General features: G+C 37.2%; 2 protein-coding genes across 2 annotated transcripts in view; both read left to right on the top strand.

Annotated features, from left to right (window-relative positions):
* Positions 1–8,646, top strand: part of LOC140156851 (cytochrome P450 2J4-like) — a 28,784-nt gene extending 20,138 nt beyond the window's left edge. The window contains exons 3-4 of the mRNA XM_072179845.1: positions 4,104–5,045; positions 6,400–8,646. Of these exons, the coding sequence (XP_072035946.1) occupies positions 4,104–5,045; positions 6,400–6,581 (1,124 nt within the window). The 3' untranslated portion in view covers positions 6,582–8,646. The remainder of the gene's footprint in view (positions 1–4,103; positions 5,046–6,399) is intronic.
* Positions 8,647–14,474: 5,828 nt separating this feature from the next.
* On the top strand, positions 14,475–20,915 carry LOC140156850 (cytochrome P450 2J4-like). Its single transcript, XM_072179844.1, has 3 exons — positions 14,475–14,908; positions 18,350–19,291; positions 19,992–20,915. Exons 1-3 carry the CDS (start codon positions 14,500–14,502, stop codon positions 20,171–20,173), a joined length of 1,533 nt encoding a protein of 510 aa, XP_072035945.1. The 5' UTR covers positions 14,475–14,499; the 3' UTR covers positions 20,174–20,915.
* The last annotated feature ends 619 nt before the right edge of the window (positions 20,916–21,534 follow it).

Below are 21,534 nucleotides of genomic sequence, written 5' to 3'. Positions count from 1 at the left end.
CCAAATACCATATCAGAATGGAATAACCTACCATCATCTGCTCTAGAGTCTTGTAGTATTCAACACTTCAAAACTGCACTATGTAATAATGTAATGTAACTTAATGTTTAATCTGTATTCTCTAAAAGTGTTTGTGTTTTCGTCGTAGGCCATTTTTCTTCTCAATTAGATGTCGCTTTTGCGATTTTATTGAGTATTTGTTTAGATACTTTGTACATCTACGATGGTAGAGCCTCCTTTTGCAAAATTTTTTTGTGGATTTACCTCTGTTAAAGCGATCACCATCAATCTTTTTGCAGATTGAGTTGCTAAAAATGATTATCTGTTGTGAATCTGGCGACTGTTGTTGGGCTTGATTCGAGTTGTTCTTGAGTGGTTGTTTGCTTGTAGAATTTGGCGGGGGATTTGACTTTGGTGATTTAGTCACCTTTTGATTTTGGTGAGATGTTGTCTTTGGGGGTGTCATCAGAGAAATACTAGTTGCTGATGGAACTGTTTCACTCTCAGTCAGCTGATCAGATAGTATGTTGAAGCGATTTGAAGTAATACATGTAGTTTGAGGGGCAAGTGTTGGGCACGTATTTCTCTTCTGTTGAACTGGAGCGGGGATAAAGTCATTTGCACATTTGCTGGCCTGTTTTTGAGTTTGAAACTGGCCTTGTTCAAGTTTGGATTGTAGGCTCATATTTTGCGCTTACTCCATTTCTTTCACACATGTCATTAAAAGCTTTTGCTAGTTGCGTGTGCATATCTTTAAATTCCTTGAGTTCACATTTGATCTCTCTGTTGTTCTTTCCTAAATCATCATTTGCTTTCTTGAGGTTTTGTAGTTGTTTGAGTAAACTATCAAAGGAATGAAATGTTTCACCAACTTGAGTTTCAGTAACAGTTGTTTGATGAGATGTTTGTGTGCTGGTACTAGTAGTGGTAGACATGTTTGTGATAGTTTCTGCATCCATACCGTATTTGTCCTAGGCAGTGATGTTCTATACACTGAACTTGTGTGATCATCCAAGGAGAAATCTTCCTTTGTTAGAGAAGGGAAAACAGGAGGAGGCACATTATCATGCAAATGAGGTACATTGTCACAGTTCATGATCATGCTTAGGGAGAGATCATCTATTCTCCATGTAGGGAATTGTGGTATCAATGGTGGATGGATTGGTGTTGATATGGGAACACATGTATGACTGTCATCTTGAAGACTAACATGGAATTTATCCATCATATCATCCAACCAGTCTGAGGCTCCTATACCTTGAATATTGATGTAAAATCGATAATATGTTACGTATAATATCTGGCAGAAATATATTATCTATTTTACGTCATCAAACATTCGTTAGAACTTAAACATTACTGGAAATAGAATGGCAATAGATTAAATAACTTAGATATATTACATCAAATATTTTACGGCCTAAATTTCGCAGTGCAATATTCACGATCAAGTCAATTTGAAAGCGTGGGTTCGATTTCCCAATTAGCCAATTTCCCAATTCAACACCCCGGAGTACAGATAATTATTGTATCACCCCTAAGATGAACCTGCTGATACGACAGTGGCTGGTACTACAGTGGTAGTAAAAAACATTTATCAAAATGCTGTTAAAAGAACCTGTTTTCAGATTGTCCATATTATTTTCTAAGCGCATGACAAAATCATTAAAATATACGTTTCAAACAATGTAAATGTACTTCAATCATATATTTCTAAGACCACTTTTCTTTAAACATTTTTTTAATCAAAAAAATTCTCGCAATAAAATTCAAATTCTAATATTTTTGCAATTGAGAGAAAATTGAGGGAAAATTGGCCAAAAACATGCAATGTAGTAACAAAAATCTAAGACTTAGCACAATTCTATGCATTTAAAATATTGAGTATAGGCTAATATTTTTTTGATGATTGGTTATTAAAAAAGATTAGAATGCATAACAAATATTTGGGCTTGATTGTCACATCATTCGACAACCGCCCTAAAAACGCGTATTTTAGGCCATATTTCCAAACATTTACCAAATATTAAAATGTGACTTTCAATGCTAGTTAGAACTAACTAGGATTTAGCTATGTTTCAATTGGCAAAACAGGATAATATTTTTTAATCCAAAACATTAATGTTGTATGAGTGGTGCACCTTTAATTATGCGTGGGTTTGCAGGCATGATTTGTTTTGAGTAAATAGCCTGCGCGTCATGCTTTGAACTTTGTGCCCTTATTATATTGGCAGCGTATATGGAAAACTCATTTCCGACTGAAATTTTCCCAGTGTCTTTATTCAACATGGCGCTAGACATGAATGATATAGTGAATGTGAAGTCAGTTTTGGTGCTCGGGTTGTCATTTCTGTTGGTCATCTGGTGGATGCAAAGACCACGCAATATGCCACCAGGACCATGGCGTTTACCAATAATAGGTTTCGTTCCACAACTGATTTGGTCTATGTTTTACAAACAAGAAGAAATGCATCTGCTTGCAACACGACTAGGTCAGAAATACGGGAAGATTTACAGTTTTGACTTATTTGGACTAGTGTTTGTGGTAATCAACGATTTTTCTATCATGAAGGAAGGAAACAACAACCCTCTACTTTGCAACAAAGGACACAATAATGAATTGCAAAAACGAATGTTTGGCAGTTCTCGTAAGTAGGCGTAAGATTAAAGCTGGCTCTCTATTAAAAGTCCATCGCTGAGTGACCAGCGATTGTAATTTTGACCAATGAGGTAGAGCGCTCTTCCCAACGCAACAAAACACGCCCTCCCTCATTGGCTAAATACCAATCGCTATCCCTCAGCGATGTAGTATAAATTCAGCTTTCGATAGGTAAAATAATACAAAGTAATTATGTTAAATACAGGGTGTCCCAAAAGTTATTTACCATTTTGAACCTACCCCCATATATCTCACAAGCATCACAGCAAGGAAAACTGAAATACTTATCTGAAAAGGACACACTTGTTACAAAGAAAAAATTCTGATACCAAATTTGACTTGATTTTCTTTTTCATTGAAACCATTAACACTATTTCCAAACCACACAAATTCAGAATAGAAACCTTAACAACTAATTAACGGGCATATATATTGCTCGTACAACATCATATCATTGGAAAGCTAATATTATGAGGACAATGAAAATGACTCCTTTTTAGAGAAAATAAGTCGTTTAAAGTTGATATTCCGCAAAACCAATTGTAAGCGGTGAGTTCCTTCGAATGAGACAGATTTAACCTAGAAAAACTGTGATGTCATGAAATGAAGTGTGCCAGCTTTGAGAGAATGGACTGTCAACACTCAATGCACAGAACGTATACTGTTTTTGTTATCAGAAACTAACTCTGAATCAAGTATTACCAATTTAATGGTTTTTACACATATGGATAAAATCAGGCCGCTTCTATATTTAGTAGTAAATTGTGATATTACAATTCATATGTATTACAATTCATATAAATTATGTATCAACATGATGAGAAATATTTTGACGAAAAAAATAAAAATATTTTAGATCAATGTTACCGTAAGAGTTTAGAATTGAGCGTGACACATCAATATTGTATTTATTATGCAAATAAACAATTGCAATGGTCCGGGAGCTAACATTTTGTTGTCCATTCCCAATTTTTCGTGATGTGGCGCATTTATACATGAATGAACATCATAAGAGCTCTAGGGCTCATGTGTTATGTACTACTCGTGAACATATAGAGTCCTCTTCATTTACTGTACGTCATCAGCCCGCTGCCTTGGAATCAAATTCACTTCGAACGGGGGAGGACCCGTACGAGCCAGCATTTTACCAACACAGTTTCAGGAGAAATACGAATAAAAAAATTGCAACGACTGCCAACTTGTAATGTACTAATTATTCTCTTCGAATGCAGTTAAACTTGTTTTTGCAATAGATATGCCCTTTAAAGAGATGTGTGTAACCGGGTGCCAAAGTTTGTTATTTGGGTGTAATATCACAAACATTTATCGTTTGGTGACCAACAATATTAAAGCACGGGCTATTATTGTAAAAGAGAGGAGGTTATTTTTGAGAAAAAACGTTTTGGAGAAATTAATTGTACTTATTTTATAATTATGCTTGCAGTTCATTCTTATAAACACATGGCTGAATTCAGGAAGTTTACTGTCGCAGCTTTTCGAGGATTTGGTATCGGGAAGAATACCTTTCACGCTAACATTGAAGCAGAATCTATGGCGCTGTTAGAAGAGTTAGACGCCCTCAAAGGCAATCCGTGTAAACCACGTCAATTCTTAATCAACAGTGTGTCTAATGTATTATTTGCTGTCGTATTTGGAAAGCGTCATGATTATGATGATGAAAACTTTCTCAATCTTACTTATCTGAATAACCGTATTGTGCATCTTCTGGGGGCAGGCATGTGGTCAGTATGTCTTCCAAAATACTATCCAACCAAAGACTCTGAAGAAATATTGAATCTTGTTCAAAAAATCTATGATTTTGTTGACATACTTATCGACGAACACACACAAGATTTCGACGCTGAAAATCCGAAGGATTTTATAGACGTTTATTTGAAAACAATGAAAGAGACGCCGAAAACTGATGACCCATTTTCATATCTCCAAAAAGATAACATGCGAGCTGGTCTGTACAGCTTGTTCTTAGCTGGAACTGATACATCAACAACGGCATTAGATTGGTGTTGTTTATACATGATGAAATATCCAGATATCCAAGAGAAGATCCAGGAAGAAATAGATTCAGTTGTTGGTCGTAATCGACTTCCACGAATTTCCGATCAAGCTCAACTACCATACACCAGGGCTACTCTCTTGGAGATGCAACGACATGCAGTATTGGCACCACTAAGTGATTTCCACACGGCCAGTGCCGAGACCACACTCTATGGGTACCGTATTCCGAAGGGTGCAACCATCGTCTCAAACACATACGCCGTGATGAAAGATCCAAAAGTGTTCCCGGAGCCTGACCGATTCAAACCTAAAAGATTCATTAATGAAAATGGATATTTTGAGAAGGAGGAAGTGTGTCCTTTTGGAGTTGGTAAGTAATAAAAGAACAAAAGAGACTAAATTTCAGTTTCTCTGTGCTCTGTGGTTGAAACTTCCTTGTTCTGCAACAGTGTATAATACAAAAAAAAAAGATCAGATGATAAACATTTACTTTTGAGATATGCCTTCAGTTGTTGATAAATTATAAACATCTCAAAAAAGTAACTAACCCCCCTGAAATAATGACCATTATTCAATTACAAATCTGTTAAATGTGTTGGAAGCAGAATTTATTTCTGCACATTTTGACACCTCATTTGTTGCAATTGGCTAAATATTGACGTCACAGCACACATTTAAATCAATGTAACCCAAGATTTGATTTTGTATTCAGTATAATGGAAGGAAATCTGTGTAATGATATCTGAGCGTTTTCGTATTGTATATAAGTTCAACTTTCAAATCTGGACCTCGCTACATTAAATTGACTGGTGTTTTAATGTTTTCTGGGTTATCGTATAAATTTAGGTGTCAAAATGCGCAGAAATAAATTCTGCTTCCAACGCATTTTACAGATTTGTAGTACAATCACCCGTTTTAAATGGTTTTAAATGGAATAATGGTCATTTTTAAGGGGGTTAGTTACTTTTTTTGAGATGTTTATTTGATTAATCAATTATATTTTTTTAACGTATTGATAAGAATTTACATATGAACAATTAGGGATCGACGTCAATGTCAACTTGAATTTCCAACACACTGATATGTTAAGGTGCCCTCATTTCGTAGTTTCATATGCATTAACTTGATATTATCATCATTCTGTTCGGAAACTGAATCTAATGGAACTTGTTCGGCCACCGTCGCTAATATTTGATATTTTCATGTATGTGCTCGACTGGCATATGAAATTATGACGTTATGATACATTTTAGTACTTTTTCAAAACTTCTTTCAAATATCTTAAGGTTAGCAACTATTTTAACTGTTGCGATTTGGTAGTTCACAGCATCTTGCGAATGGTAGTGAACTTTGGCAAAAATTGCATTGATCTTTTCATTGCTAGTGTGTAGAAGAATTAAAGTAGTACAGATATACTTTTGTAGGTCCTATGGTTCTTAAGTTAAGTTAAGTAAATAGTGCTGAAATAACAAGACTTTTGTAAAACGTACATAACTCATTAACAACAATAAATCAAGCAAGTTTTCAAAATATATGATTTGTAGAATGAATTTTTGCAAAACATCAAAGTGCTATTTTCAATAACATAATTGATTTAGATAATGAAAATGGACTTTTTTGGCTGCTTCGACAATACCTCGTCTACCTTTAACTCGCTAATTAACCTGACTGAGAAAATTCTTGCCATACTTTATAAATATTATTATTATTATTTGTTTGTTTAGGCCGACGTATCTGCATTGGTGAGACCTTGGCAAAAATGGAGATTTTCATCTTTTTCGTCCATCTACTTCACCGATATTCACTTGTCAAACCAGATGATGCACCACCTGTCACCTTGGAAGGAAACTACGGAGCAACATTTGCACCAAAACCATTTACCACAAAATTTGTTCTCAGAGAGTAATTAAGATATTAATTTACATTAATCTGTTGACCAACAAACACAACAAATTTAGCTGATTACAAATAAGTGTAACTTTTTGAAAAACTTTTTGAAAAAAAAAAATTAACTAACCCAATTCAAACCAAAATCAGGTTTGAAAAAACAAACAAAACCTAATTCATTAAAAAATATCGTAATTTTGACTTTATCTCCTGTTGCGTGTAAATACCACGTAATTTGCCACCAGAAACATGGAGTGTCCCAATCATGGATTTCTTGCTGCAATGGATGTGGTCCATGTTTTGCAAACAAGACGCAATGCTGGTGTCACGACAGGACGTTAATATGAGGAGATTTGTAGTGTTTTGTTGGACTAAGGTTTTCATGTGGTAATCAATGATTTGCACATACGGTATGGCTAAATACAGGAAGTTTACTCTCGCAACTTTTCGAGAACTTGGCATCGGGAAGTATAGCTTTCATACTAACATTAAAGCAGAATGTAAGGCGTTGTTAGAAAAGTGAGACGCCGTCAAAATTAAAGCAACCTGTGTAACTGAACAACAACATAAAATCATAGACCCTCTTCATCTTTATTTATTCCTCTGCGGGCCACAATAATTATCTTTATTTTGGCTCATTTTAGCATTAATTGTTTTTTGCGTCGCAATTTGCCCTATGGATATTGTGTGTGCCCGGTACGTCACTTAGAACTAGATTGAGTACTTAGATCGTAACGACTTACCATCTTTAATTCAGTCCATAAACGGCAGAATGGCATTCAAAAAGGCTGTCAAAAACATATGGCTGTTAGTGCTCTGAAACAGGAATCTGCTGAATTTATACGTATGTAGGCATATGTCTTTTTTCTGTTTTCCTCCACGTCCCTAGCCATCTTTTGTTTTGTTTTGGAAATAAGCCTGCATACGTTGCTTGGGTTTCATGAGCTATAGATGCATAGCCATAGATCCCGGGGGATGGGGGATAACTCCCCCAAAAAAATTGCTAGAGGGAGGTCCATATTCAACCTCCCTCCTCAATGTTGACACATGTGTGTGGGTTTGTGACCAAATTAATCTCATATTTGGCTATTTTAGACCCAAAAGTGCCAATTTTTCACGCTTTGCGTTTGTGCACCATATTTTATCAATTTAGTTTCAATATGGCAAAACCTTTCGCGCATCTGTACCATAAACCCCAAAAGGGGGCCGGATTCACTTTACTTCAAGAATTTACCAACCCATCCCCCCCATGTCAACATGAAATCTACGCCACTGATCCTTGCCTTGTAATCTTTAGTGTTGTGGCGTGTATGCATATCCAATCTGGGATGGCATTTAGTGGTTTGTTCACATTTATTGTATGTTACATTTTGATGCTTTGTACTTGTTTAATCATTATTTTGTATCTTTGTATATGTTGCAAAGCTAAATAAAAACTAAACTAAACTAATGTAAGCCAGCGCCTGTACTCCGATTCCGTACAAACCAAAGTTACACATGATGGACAGGTTCGGGCAGGACGGGATGCTTTTAGGAGCAATTAACCTGTCCTGCAGACTACAGTTTGATCAGATCGTAATCGGCGGGCCTTATAACATCGCGGATTAATATCAATATTTTTTTTGGAAAATTGTCTTGTGACATCTCGCCAGAAGTATTACAGATTATTAATTGAAGTCCTGTACTTTGTCTACTTTCTTTAACACACAAAATATAGACCAGGCAGATCAATTATATCACTCTTAACGTACCGTAAACGTTCGCCTAATGGCGCTATGGAGTTCATGGAAATGAGAGAGCGCCATCCCTGTAAAAGCCGACTATTATCACTGATCATTAAGGGTACGTGTAGTTAAAGGGTGAAACCTATCGACACATACAATTATGAACAAGATCGAACAAACTTGTTCATGATAATGCGGTAGTCATTCACCTGATACGTTGTGGCCCAGTGAGCAGAGCATTAGACTATACATTAGTGCGAGGATAAAGTGAACTTGTGGAGAAGATTGATGGTTCGAATCTCATGCAGTAATTTCTGACAGATTATGATGTCTGTCAATGTTTTTTTTTTCTGATTTAAGGAAATTTTATTCTCTATTTTCTTGATTTTATCTTTAACATTGTTTATATAATTTTATTATTTTATCTTGTATGTGTCTTTTTTCATGATTCTTTGTTTTTATCGTTTCATTTTAGAGTAACTCAATCCATTCAATCAAATGTTGTAATGAACCTATTTGATTGTATAGGCATTTGTTATGTGTGTGAGACGAACTGTCGCGTGCGACAAGTCTTTCAATTCGCGCGAGTGTCCTTGCCTTTGCATCAGTGGTCATAAGAGTTATATCATTTTATTCGAAAGGGGGGGGGGGTCCCAAATATACGGGGTCATAAAGTCTTGGAAAGAATAATAGGAGGGGGTCATAAAATGTTTTATGACCAAAATGTAGGGAGTCACACGGTGACCACAGAAAGTGTGTTATTTTATTCAAAAAGTCTGATTTCAATACAATTTGATTTGGGTTTGAGATCATAAAATTTTTGTTGCCGAAATAAGGGGTGCGCAATTTTATTGACGCAGACTTTTTGTAAATTTGGGACCCCCCTTCCGAAAAAAAATGATAGCCCTCTAAGAGGATTCAAAAGATAACCTCTGCCCCAATAATTCCTAGCTATATTTGTTTGAAACTGTTCCACGGAGGATGTATCATAATAGGCTCAGTCTTCAAATGATATAAATAAAATTTGAATGAGTGAAAGAACAAAATCATACAACGACCAACTGAATAGAGGCTGTGCATATGACGTATCATCCCGTAAATATGGCGGACTACTCAAATGCATTCAACAAAAGCATGATTGCATCTACCGCGACAGTTCGTCTCACACACATAACAAAATGCACTACGATCAAATAGGTTGATGACAACATTTGATTGAATGGACTGCACTGCGCCATGATTACGGGGAAAAACCGGTTCAAATCCTTTGTTTGGAGCTAATCGATAAACGCAAGGCCTCTATAGCTATCATTGAATACTGGCTAGGATTCCACAACACAATGAGAACATGTTATAAGGCGCTTTGGAAGGCACACAATACCCCAATGGCTTTCCATATTATGTGCACTCAACAACTATTCAGTATCGAAGACCGGTATCGAAGTTACGTAATGTTACTATGTCAACGGGATCACGCGCTTAAGCAATGAACCACGATCGAAACATTCAGTACACAAAAAAGGCATACCAAAATAGCGTGATCGTAATGATCGCCATACAAACAGTGCTTGGTTCCGATACCATCACGGAGTTACGTAACTACTTCGTGGTCTGATAGTTATATGATCAATGGTCTGATCTACTTGGGTTCGATCCTTTTGAGAAAAGAAAAAATAGCTGATCATTTATAATGCATAAATGAATAAAGTAATGTAGTTACACAGTTTGAAACATTGAGGTCGTTCTATTTTTCTAAGGTCATTTAACTGTTAAATGTAGTGGAATATATCACGCATTGATAGGTAGCAGGTGGAGCAAATTTTGTCAGCGGTTTTTGTTGCCGTTTGTTCGCAGTGCATATTTATCTTAAAAAAATTAGAAAATTAAAATTAAATTCAAAAAAATTCACAATATTCGTTCGTAAAATGGGGACAAAATCCAAAAACATTTCTTGACCCTTCTTCACATAAAAGTGGGGGCAGAAATCAAGATTCGAACAAGTACCATTCACCATTCAAGGTGCATCCTCTACCGACTGAGCTAACGGGTCAGAAAATAGAAGGGTGTAATTTTGAACTGAAGAATATTTAAAAAATATGAAGAAATTACAATGTTATAAAAAGATTTACCAAAATGAGTTAGGTATAACGTATGAATCGATTTACAAATCAAGTCCAATGGCACTTTGAGAAAGAATACCTGAAGAAACCCCAAAACATTTGCTGCTCTAGCAGCTAACCTAGTGACCTAAAGTATTGGGTCATGTCACGATATTTTTTTCTGAGGCATTATGTCCAGGTTGCTCAATTTAACATACACGTATCCTTAATGCTGTTGAGATTTTACAAGGATGGCGCTCTCACATTTCTAAGAATCCAAAAGCGCCATTAGGCGAACGTTTACGGTAGGTCTACCTTTCGGCGTAGTGATAAAAGCCTATAAATAATTCCCGTCGATTACGAGCTGATCAAAGTATAGCTGCTTTTTAGCTGATTTTTACACACTGAGGAGCACTCAACTTTAGAAGGGATGGGTATGTGCATACCGGCGTCGGAAAATACAGGCATAAGTGCTAGCATTGAATTCACCCCAGAACTACTGAGCCATATTTTGTAACACGGACTACGAAGGCGCACATGCAAATTTGGGACATTCTGACTATGTACAAAAGTGGTGTCATAATGTGTTAAGGACGATGAGACAGGGAAGTCAGGGAATGGGATGTAAATCCTGCTTACTACTCTGACCATCTTATGATAAATTGTGTTCTTGATGTAACAAGAGTTATGATTTCCAAAACATTTAGCCCACCAAATTTTTGCTACTGATCTTGCAGAGAAAGTGTGCTGCTGCCGATGGTATTGTTAGACAAAAATCCAATTTTTATAAAAATAAATTTGCAGACTGTACATGTAGCTCTAAGGACATTTAGAAAACAGTCAATGAACTGCTTAGGGGCTGTGCAATAATTATGAGCCCCCAGGGGTAAAATTTCCGAACGGCCCGCCTAAAATCGCTTGCCCCCCCCCTCGGCCTGCCAAAATCGCTTTCCCCCTCTCGGTCCGCCAAAAATTGCTTGCCCCTCCCTTCGGCTCGCCAAAAATGTCTTGCCTCCCCCCAATTTTACCCTCCCCAGGGATCATGATTATTGCACAGCCCCTTAATGTTGCTGATATTAACTTGCTAATAATGTTTGTGAATATTTTGTTGGCAAGCTAAATAAGATAAGGTGTGAACTTGATATGTATGATCATTGTAGCAGTAACTTTGCCACATCTCATGAGAATCAATCTGTTGTATCATGTAATGAAAATCAATCTGTTGTTTCATGTAACCTATTTGAATTCCAACTTATTACTGAAGACGATCTGTGTAAAATCATAGCCAAGTGTCCCACCAAAAGTTGTCCTCTTGATCCCATACCCCCATGGTTGGTCAAACAACATCTTGAGACCGGTACTCATATTCTGACTACCATTGTCAACGCTTCCCTCTCTTCAAGTGTTTTTCCTGCAGAGCTTAGTAAAGCAGTAGTAACACCAGTTAAGCAACTATCTCCCCGTTTCAAACTTGCCGTTTGTGGGCAAACTTATTGAAAAGGTGGTTTCTACTCAGGTATCCAATTACATCAACGCCAATGAGTTGTCGGATCCGTACCAGTCACCTACAAGGTTTCACACAGCACTGAGACTGCGCTTACCTGTCTCCAGAATGACATGCTTAGGGCGATCGACAACCAGCGGGCCGTTCTACTCATGATATTAGATCTTTCAGCAGCTTTTGATACCGTGGATGACGATATCCTTCTGGAACGGCTCGCTGGTGATTTCGGTATCAAGGCTAAGGTGCAAAACTGGTTCAAGACATATCTGGAGAGTAGGACTGGTAGAGTTTATATAGATGGATTTTTTTCTGACGATGAAATCTTCATTTATGGGGTCCCCCAGAGCTCAGTCATCGGTCCACAGGCTTATACGTACTACACCTGGAGAGTTGTTCAAATCATTTAGAGCCATCATCTTCTTTACCATATTTACGCTGACGTTGTTCAGATAATTATATACAATCTTTGATCCGAATTGTCACGGCGATGCTGCTTGTACATTATTTAAGTTGAGCCAGTACGCTAATGATCTGAGGCATGGATGCTCAGAAATAGATTGAAACTCAATCAATATCAATATCTCACCCTTCATCTTGGTAATCAGGAAAGTCCGTCTTCCCCTTGCATTCGTAACCTGGGTGTTATTTTTGATTACTCCATGACAATGGCTGATCACATTATCAATTTATCTCGTACCATAAACTGGCTGCTGCGAAATATCAATCGTATCCGTAAATACTTAGATACCGACACTTGCCATAACATTGTCCGCACTCTCATTTGATCCAAACTGGATTACTGTAACTCACTCTTCAGTGGTATTGATAAAAAAACCACCTAAACCGTCTTCAGGTCCTCTAAAATAAATCTGCCCGCCTTATCTTCAGGCAACAGAGTCGCAGTCATGCCTCTCCTCTTCTCCACTCTCTCCACTGGTTGCCTGTTGCCCAAAGGATAAAATTCAATAGTCTTCTCCAGACATTCAAAGCATTTCACACTCATTCACCTGATTACATATCTTCTTCTTTTCAACCTCGGACCCACAAAACATCTTATGCGCTTCAATAAGACGCTGCTGTCACATCAGCAATATGTCCTTCTGCTATCAAATAATTTGGATTTTTTTTTCGAAATTCGCGATATAATACAACTATATACTTTTTTTATTTTTTATATTTAACGAAGTAAGCTTTATCAATCTAATGATATTTACTTAAAGTGTAAGTCGGCCATTAATGGAAAATTTTGACCTTTCTTATTGAAGGTATAGATTTTGTTTTCCAAAAGACGTAATTTTTTTGGTGTTTTTAAGAAAAATCTATATCTTCAATACGAAAGGTCAAAATTTTCATAAGGTATGATAGACGGCTTTTCATCCCAGCTACATATATTTTTTTTAAAGTACATATCATTAAATTTATACAACGTTGGAGACAGGAGTACTTCCGGTAAAACAATAACATCTGGCTGGGATTCCCGCTCTAAGTGGATGGATCACTAACAATATCAATCGCTTTCAGAAAGCCAGAAGGTTTCTGGCGAAACTGTCAGCCTTTGGTCTTGACAAAGAATTTGAATTAGCTAGATGAATAATTGTGTTAAATAATGTATATTGGTCACTTCCGGTATAAAACAAAATACCTTCATAATGTTACTTCTCCCACACGTACAACGGTGACGAAACTTGCACACATGCATTGCTATTACCCAGTGTCTATGAATCATACACAGATTTGAGGTCAAAGATCATTAAGAGGTCACTTCTGGTATAAAACCAAATACCTTTCATCAGCCAAGAAAAACATAGCATATTGATGGCATATTCACACATGAATTGATGCTACCTATACCCAGTGTAAACAAGGTGTTTTTTTATTTGGGGTCAACTGTCATAAAGGGGACGAAAACCCTTCAAAATGTCACTTCTGCTACAAATAATATGGCAGAGTGATGCCAAATGCACTCATACATTGCCATTTGCCAATGTCTATAGTATATTCATAGATTTGGGGTCAAAGGTCATTAAGGGGTCACAACACGGCTGTGTTCGTGGTCTTATACCACAGCTATGTCTAGTTTTAAATTGAAGACCTGAGAGCAAGTCCACTTGGCCCCTCAACATGTATACACTAAAGTTACGTATATAGTTTCTTAAGGAGTTTAAAATGTTTAATACATGTTCCAGGGTGAAAACATCATGAAAGGTTGTGAAAGATTTGTTTTGGCCCCCGAACATGTATAAAACATTACCAAACTATACGAAACTATACGCAACTTTTAGTGTATACATGTTGAGGGGCCAAGTGGACTTACGGTCTTCTTGCGCTCAGGTCTTCAATTGTAATTCAATCGTTTTTCCCAGACCACCTTTCTTTAAACATTGTCAACAGCATGTTTAATTGTCTAGTATATATAGTATGAGTGGTGCACTTTTTATGTGTGCATCGTTAATTCACCACATCACGACCAAACTCACATTGGGCGCCCCATTCCTTTTTTAAAGGAATTTTTATTATGTGTGCATCGTTTATGTGTGGGTTTGCATGCATGGGTAAATAGACTGCGCTGTGCTTTGAACTTTGTGCCTTATTAATATATTGGCAGCGTGTATGGAAAACTCATTTCCGACTGAAATTTCTATAGTGTCTTTATTCAAAATGGCGCTAGACTTTAATGATATAGTGAATGTGAAGTCAGTTTTGGTGCTCGGGTTATCATTTCTTTTGGTCGCCTGGTGGAAGCAAAGACCACGCAATTTGCCACCAGGACCATGGCGTTTACCAATAATAGGTTTCGTTCCACAACTGATGTGGTCTATGTTTTACAAACAAGAAGAAATGCATCTGCTTGCAACACGACTAGGTCAGAAATACGGGAAGATTTACAGTTTCGACTTATTTGGACTAGTATTTGTGGTAATCAACGATTTTTCTATCATGAAGGAAGGAAACAACAACCCTCTACTTAGCGACAAAGGACACAATAATGAATTGGAAAAACGAATGTTGGGCAGTTCTCGTAAGTAGGCGTACGATTAAGGCTGAATCTCCATTAAAGGTCCATCGCTGAGTGACCAGCGATTGTATAATTTTGACCAATGAGGTAGCGCGATCTTCCCAACGCAACAAAACACGCCCTCCCTCATTGGCTAAATACCAATCGCTATCCCTCAGCGATGTAGTATAAATTCAGCTTTCGATAGGTAAAATAATACAAAGTAATTATATTAAATACAGGGTGTCCCAAGTTACTTACCATTTGTGAACCAGCATAGCTCTCATAGCTCTTTTTCATTGAAACCATTAACACTATTTCCAAATTCAGAATAGAAACTCCTAAAACCAAATTAAGGAGATAACTAAGTAAAGATCCTACCCATGCTTACAAAAGGAAACTTGTTGAGATCTTAAAGAGACTAAAATCGGAGGATGAGATTAATGAGAGCCAATATGAATGTTTTATCCAACAGCAGAGAACACTCCCAGAATGTATTGTACCACCAAGATACACAAGCCTGGCAATCCCATAAGACCCATAGTTGATTATACCGGCTCCATTGCTTATCAGTAGGGATGCCCACTGTCAATACAGTTTCCACTAGAACGATTTTTCATTTACTGTGTGCGTGCACTCACACACGTATTGTCTATGGAGAAACTGATCGATACAAGAAATCCCAGGCCTGTTAAATGGCGTACATACTTGTTTTGATCCAAATGTAGGCCTATATCAGGGTGTTTCAAGAAATTCCTGATTCCTGTGGAAAACATTAACCAAACTTTTTCCTGTTTGGTCAGTAAATAGAGAGGACCTTCCTACATGAAGAGATCAACTTTTTTAATGAAAAATTTAATGAGATGAGAACTACAACAGGTTGAAGTGACACCATTCCGTGCATCAGGTGTTCAAACGCAATTATCTCCGAATTTGGAGTGAATCAGACAAGCAAACTTACATACTCATAAAATTTAACTATTTTTGAAGACAAAATGTGTAGGATGTTAAGAAATTTAAGAATGTTTAAGCCTACCGCGGCCCATCTCAAATCATGCACTTCCCCGTGCACTTCTCACTACCATGTCTATTTCATATGCTATCCATCATGGCTTCAATGCACACACAGTGTATTGCTCAATGTAGTAAAGATAACCTTTGAGTTGGAGCAAATTTCTCAAAATTGGTAGTGATTAATGTTACCAAACTTATGCCATGATGAAATATAATAATTTTTGAAGATAAAATGTGCTGACCTTGAAAGATTGAACAATGTTTAAGACTACCGCTTTTCATTTGAAATAATGCACTTATTGTTCATCTCCTCTATGGAGACATTTTCCATGGCGGCCATCTATGATCATGCTTGAGGTTTCACCAAACAAACCATGGGTTTTGAGGTCTTTTTTTTTGTATGTCAACAAAATCGATTAAATTTTCAGGATGATCTTATTTTCATGTTGTTATAAGCAAATATAATGTTCCGGATAAGCTAGTTAATAAATACATTAAGAAAAAGTACCTTAAAGTTGCACTTTCTGTTAGTATTCCTTTTGGACTTTAACTTTTTAACATGTTCTAGCAGCCCTATATAAAACCGTGACACTCGAAAGGCCATATCTCTGGGATGAAACGTCCGATTAAGATTATTTAAACGCCAAAATATTTCTTTCATCAGTTCCCAGCCAATAAGTTAGGTCTGAATCAATTTAAAAGTACTTCAATTTTTAGTGGACATGCCTATTATCAGATCTCCAAGGCTCTCGCAGAAATACTCGCCCCGTTAGTCGGCAAGTCCGAACACCATGTGGTTAATTCCAAGGCATTGGCAGAGGAGATGACGGCAGTAATGATAGATGATGGTGATATTTTGAACTCCCACGATGTCGTATCCCTCTTTACAAACACCCCAATCGACAAATCACTCGACATTATCAAAGCCAGACTTGAAAGTGACAAATCTCTTAAAGATAGGACAAAATTGAGCGCTGACGACATCATCCAGCTTCTTCGGTTCGTCCTCACCACGACATAGTCCAGTTTTAAGGGACAAATTTACAGGCAGATATTTGGGGACGCGATGGGCAGCCCAGTCAGTGCAATCGTCGCCAATTTGTTTATGGAGTAAGTAGAGAAGGAAGCGGTAGCTACAGCACCTTGACTGCAAACCGAAGATGTGGAGAAGATACGTCGATGATGTTCTAGAGATAATACAGAGAGACAGCACTCAAAAAATCACAGACCACTTGAATTCAGTTAACGAAGAAGAAGATCAGGGCAAGATCCCGTTCCTGGGCACGCTAATCGTGCTCAAAGAAGACGGCTCCGTAAAACTGCTGGTATACCATAAAAAACACACACGGACCAGTACTTGAATTTTCAGTCACAGCGCCCCTTGCACCAAAAACTTGATGGATAGAATGGAGAACATAGTTACAGAGGAAGACGATAAGAAAGACCGGGAAGAAAGAGGAGGAGAATAAGATCAGGACAGCGCTAAGAGAATGTGGCTACCCCAAATGGTCGTTGGATAGAGTGAAGCAGCAAATGAATGACAAACAACCGAAAGTTAGACAGAAAAGGAAGGATGACACACCATCTATTAAAGGCATGATAGTCATACCCTATGTCGAAGGCTTGGCGGAGAAACTACAAAGAATCTTCAGGAAACATAATATTTCCACAGCCATGAGACCCACCAACACTCTGAAAAGTCTGCTGGTCCACCCGAAGGACAAGAAGGACATTGAGCAGACTAGTGATGTGGTATATAATATTCCTTGCAGAGGATGCGACAAGTCTTATGTAGGGAGACTGGACGACAGTTTGGTACAAGGCTAAAAGAGCATAAAAAGGACTCTGAAACTATTGCAGAAAGAAAGTTCACGAGAGCAAACAGAAAAGAATCCACCTCAGAACAGCACAAATCAGCCATTACAGACCACATGCACAAGAAAACCATATCATAGAATGGGAAGGGACAACTACACTCCACAAGAACTCAAATGCCTTCAGCAGGAGAATTAGGGAAGCAATCTACATTCGTAAAAAGGAGGCCAAAGCAATCAACCGCGACGACGGTCTCGTATCTCTCGATCACGTGTAGGATCCACTGCTCAAAACAAAAACATCTTCACTTCCGGCAAATGTCAACAAGCCGTTTCGCGGGAAAAGCAGTGAACCAATTCACTTGTGATCAAGCCATCAGCCCTGATGGCGAAAGCTAAAGTCGTGAGTACTCACTTAATGGATTTGTCAAGCTAAAAAGATTGAATCAAATTAAGGAGATGTTTAACCAGGTGCCAAAGTTTGTTATTTGAGTGTAATATCACAAACATTGTAAGGTCTATTTATCGTTTGGTGACCAGCATTATTAAAACACAGGCTACTATTGTAAGAAAAAGATTCTTGTAAAGAACGATTTGAAGAAATTAATTGTATCTTATTTTATCATTATTCTTGCAGTTCATTCTTATAAACACATGGTTGAATTCAGGAAGTTTACTCTCGCAGCCTTTCGAGGATTTGGCATGGGGAAGCACAGCTTTCACGCTAACATTGAAGCAGAATCTATGGCGCTGTTGGAAGAGTTAGACGCCCTCAAAGGCAGTCCGTGTAACCCACATCACTTCTTGATCATAAGTGTGTCCAATATATTATTTAATGTCGTATTTGGAAAGCGTCATGATTATAATGATGACAATTTTCGCAATCTTACTAATATGAATAATCGCATTATGCATCTTCTGGGGTCAGGCATGTGGTCAGTATTTCTTCCAAAATACTACCCAACCAAAGACGCTGACGAAATGTTGAATCTTGTTCAAAAAATCTATGATTTTGTTGACACACTTATTGAAGAACACACACAAGATTTCGACGCCGAAAATCCAAAGGATTTTATAGACGTTTATTTGAAAACGATGAAAGAGACGCCGAAAACTGATGACCCATTTTCATATCTCAAAAAGGATAACATGCGAGCTGGGTTGTACAACGTGTTCTTAGGTGGAACTACTACATCAACAACGACCTTAGATTGGTGTTGTTTATACATGATGGCGCATCCAGATATCCAGGAGAAGATTCAGAGAGAAATAGATTCAGTTGTTGGCCGTAATCGACTTCCACGAATTTCAGATCAAGCTCAGCTACCATACACCAGGGCTACTCTCCTGGAGATACAACGACATGCAGTATTGGCACCACTAAGTGATTTCCACACGGCCAGTGCCGATACCACACTCTATGGGTACCGTATTCCGAAAGGTGCTACCATCGTCTCAAACATATTCGCCGTGATGAAAGATCCAAAAGTGTTCCCGGAGCCTGACCGATTCAAACCTGAAAGATTTATTAATGAACATGGATATTTTGAAAAGGAGGAAGTGTGTCCTTTTGGAGTTGGTAAGTAATAAAAGAACAAAAGATTATTGAATTTCGGTTTCTCTGTAAGTTCTGTAATGGTGCATTACAAAAAAATAAAATATAACGACATGATCAAATGATAAACATTTATATTTTGAGATTATGCTGTCAATTTTTGATAATCTTCTTATTCAATATTTTCTAATGTATTGATAAGATTTCACATATCGAAAAGACAACATATTCCATCACACTGAAATTTGTCAGGGTTCCTCACTTTGTAGTTTTATTAACTTGATGTTATCATTATATGGAATTATTATTAGGCCAAGTAACAAAAATAACATGTACATGTATATCGTCCGGACTTTTTCGAAAATCGATGAGAGGTCCTTATTTTTTGTTATTGTGTTATTTTTTTAACATTCATTTCTATGTAAAATTACAAAAGATTTGCAAAGTGTTTGTCAACACATCATCAAATCGGGGAGGCCCACTAATATTTTGTTATTTCCCCAAAGCTCTACCCCTAGCTTGTAGAAAGTGGTTGCAATGTGTTTATGAATGATAACCAAGAACTTCTTAATAATTATGTCTTTTCATCACAACAATTTTTGAAATATTATTATTATTATTATTATTATTATTATTATTATTATTATTATTATTATTATTATTATTATTATTATTATTATTATTATTATTATTATTATTATTATTATTATTATTATTTGTTCAGGCCGACGTATCTGCATTGGTGAGACCTTGGCAAAAATGGAGATTTTCATCTTTTTCGCCCATCTACTTCACCGATATTCACTTGTCAAACCAGATGATGCATCACCTGTTACCTTGGAAGGAAACTACGGAGCAACATTTGCACCAAAATCATTTACCACAAAATTTGTTCCCAGAGAGTAATTAAGACATTAATTAAACATTTATCTGTTGTCCAAAAAACACAACAAATTGTTGGGTTTGATAACAAAAATTATTTTATATCTTTGCTGTACTGTATCGCCTGTTGGGTGCAAATTTGCCACCAGGACCTTGGAGTTTCTCAATCATGGATTTCGTGCCACAATAAATGTGATCCATGAATATGGGAATATTTACAGATTTTTGTTGGACTAGTGTTTATGGTGATCAATGATTTGTTTTTCATGAAGGCAGGGAACATTAACCCTCTACTTAGCAATAAAGGACAATATTAACCATGATTAACCCTCTACTGAGCAATAAAGGACAACATTAACCTTCTTGTCTGGCATCAGCTCAGGGGCCTCCTTATAGAACATACGATAGAAGAGGGTGGCTGCTCCAACTACCCTACGGTGGCTCAATACGTTGGAATAGGAATAAGATGACGGATTTCTATCTTTATATATAGAATGTACATAAGTAATTTATTTATTTTATAATTTACGTACATTTGGCAATGTTTTACACATTTTAGAGTGTAACAAAAATTGCACCACTTTGGAAAATAAAATTCTACATCCACCCAGGTGTTGACCCGCCTGGGTGTACCTATCACCAGATGGTAGTGGATTTTTTTCTACCATGATGTGTACACCCTTAGAAACTTTGGCTGCTCTACTATAGATCAAAATACATTTTGCATACGTATAATGGCAAGTATATTGCACAATAGAACAGAAATACCTGGATTTTCGTCGATAAACCAGTGAAAAAACAGTTTTTCAATCGAAAAACCAGGTTTATCGGTGAAAAACCAGGTTTATCGGCGGAGAAACATGTTTTGTCGCCGATAAATTTGGTTTTTCACTGATGAACCTGGTTTTTCAATAAAAAAACAAGTTTTTCAAATTCGATTGCCATATAAACCTTGTTTATAAACCTGGTCGATAAACCTGGTTTTTTCAAAAACTATGACAATCGAATTGAAAAACTAAGTTTATCGGCGAAAAACCAAGTTTCACGGTCGATAAACCTGATTATCTATGAACATCGAATTCGAAAAACCTGGTTTTCTCGATTGAAAAAACTACGACAATCGAATTTGTTGGTGCTCGTCGAAAAACCGGGATTTCCCAACCATAGTAATGGCGACACACTTCATGACGTGGTTCATGTGGCATGTTGCCCATGGGGATCGACGCTAAGTCAGGTATCGCGTAAGCAAACTAAAAATAGCGCAAATAGCGCGGGCGTAGACAAAAGAAACTTCACGCGTATTACACGTATTATAATAATGAGCGATGTTGCCGGGTCTACCTGCGTTAGCTGAATTCAAGTAAAAACGGCTCATAAAACACGTT

The sequence above is a fragment of the Amphiura filiformis genome, chromosome 7 (genome assembly GCF_039555335.1).
Source record: "Amphiura filiformis chromosome 7, Afil_fr2py, whole genome shotgun sequence".
In the NCBI taxonomy this organism is placed as follows: domain Eukaryota; kingdom Metazoa; phylum Echinodermata; class Ophiuroidea; order Amphilepidida; family Amphiuridae; genus Amphiura; species Amphiura filiformis.
Note: the sequence above shows the minus strand (reverse complement) of the source record. Positions and strands in the feature narration are given on the sequence as shown.

Coding starts and splice junctions, on each gene's coding strand:
- LOC140156850 (XM_072179844.1), top strand. CDS start 14,500: ATGGAAAACTCATTTCCGACTGAAATTTCTATAGTGTCTTTATTCAAA. Junction 14,909..18,349: donor ACGAATGTTGGGCAGTTCTC/GTAAGTAGGCGT, acceptor TTATTCTTGCAG/TTCATTCTTATAAACACATG. Junction 19,292..19,991: donor AGTGTGTCCTTTTGGAGTTG/GTAAGTAATAAA, acceptor TTATTTGTTCAG/GCCGACGTATCTGCATTGGT.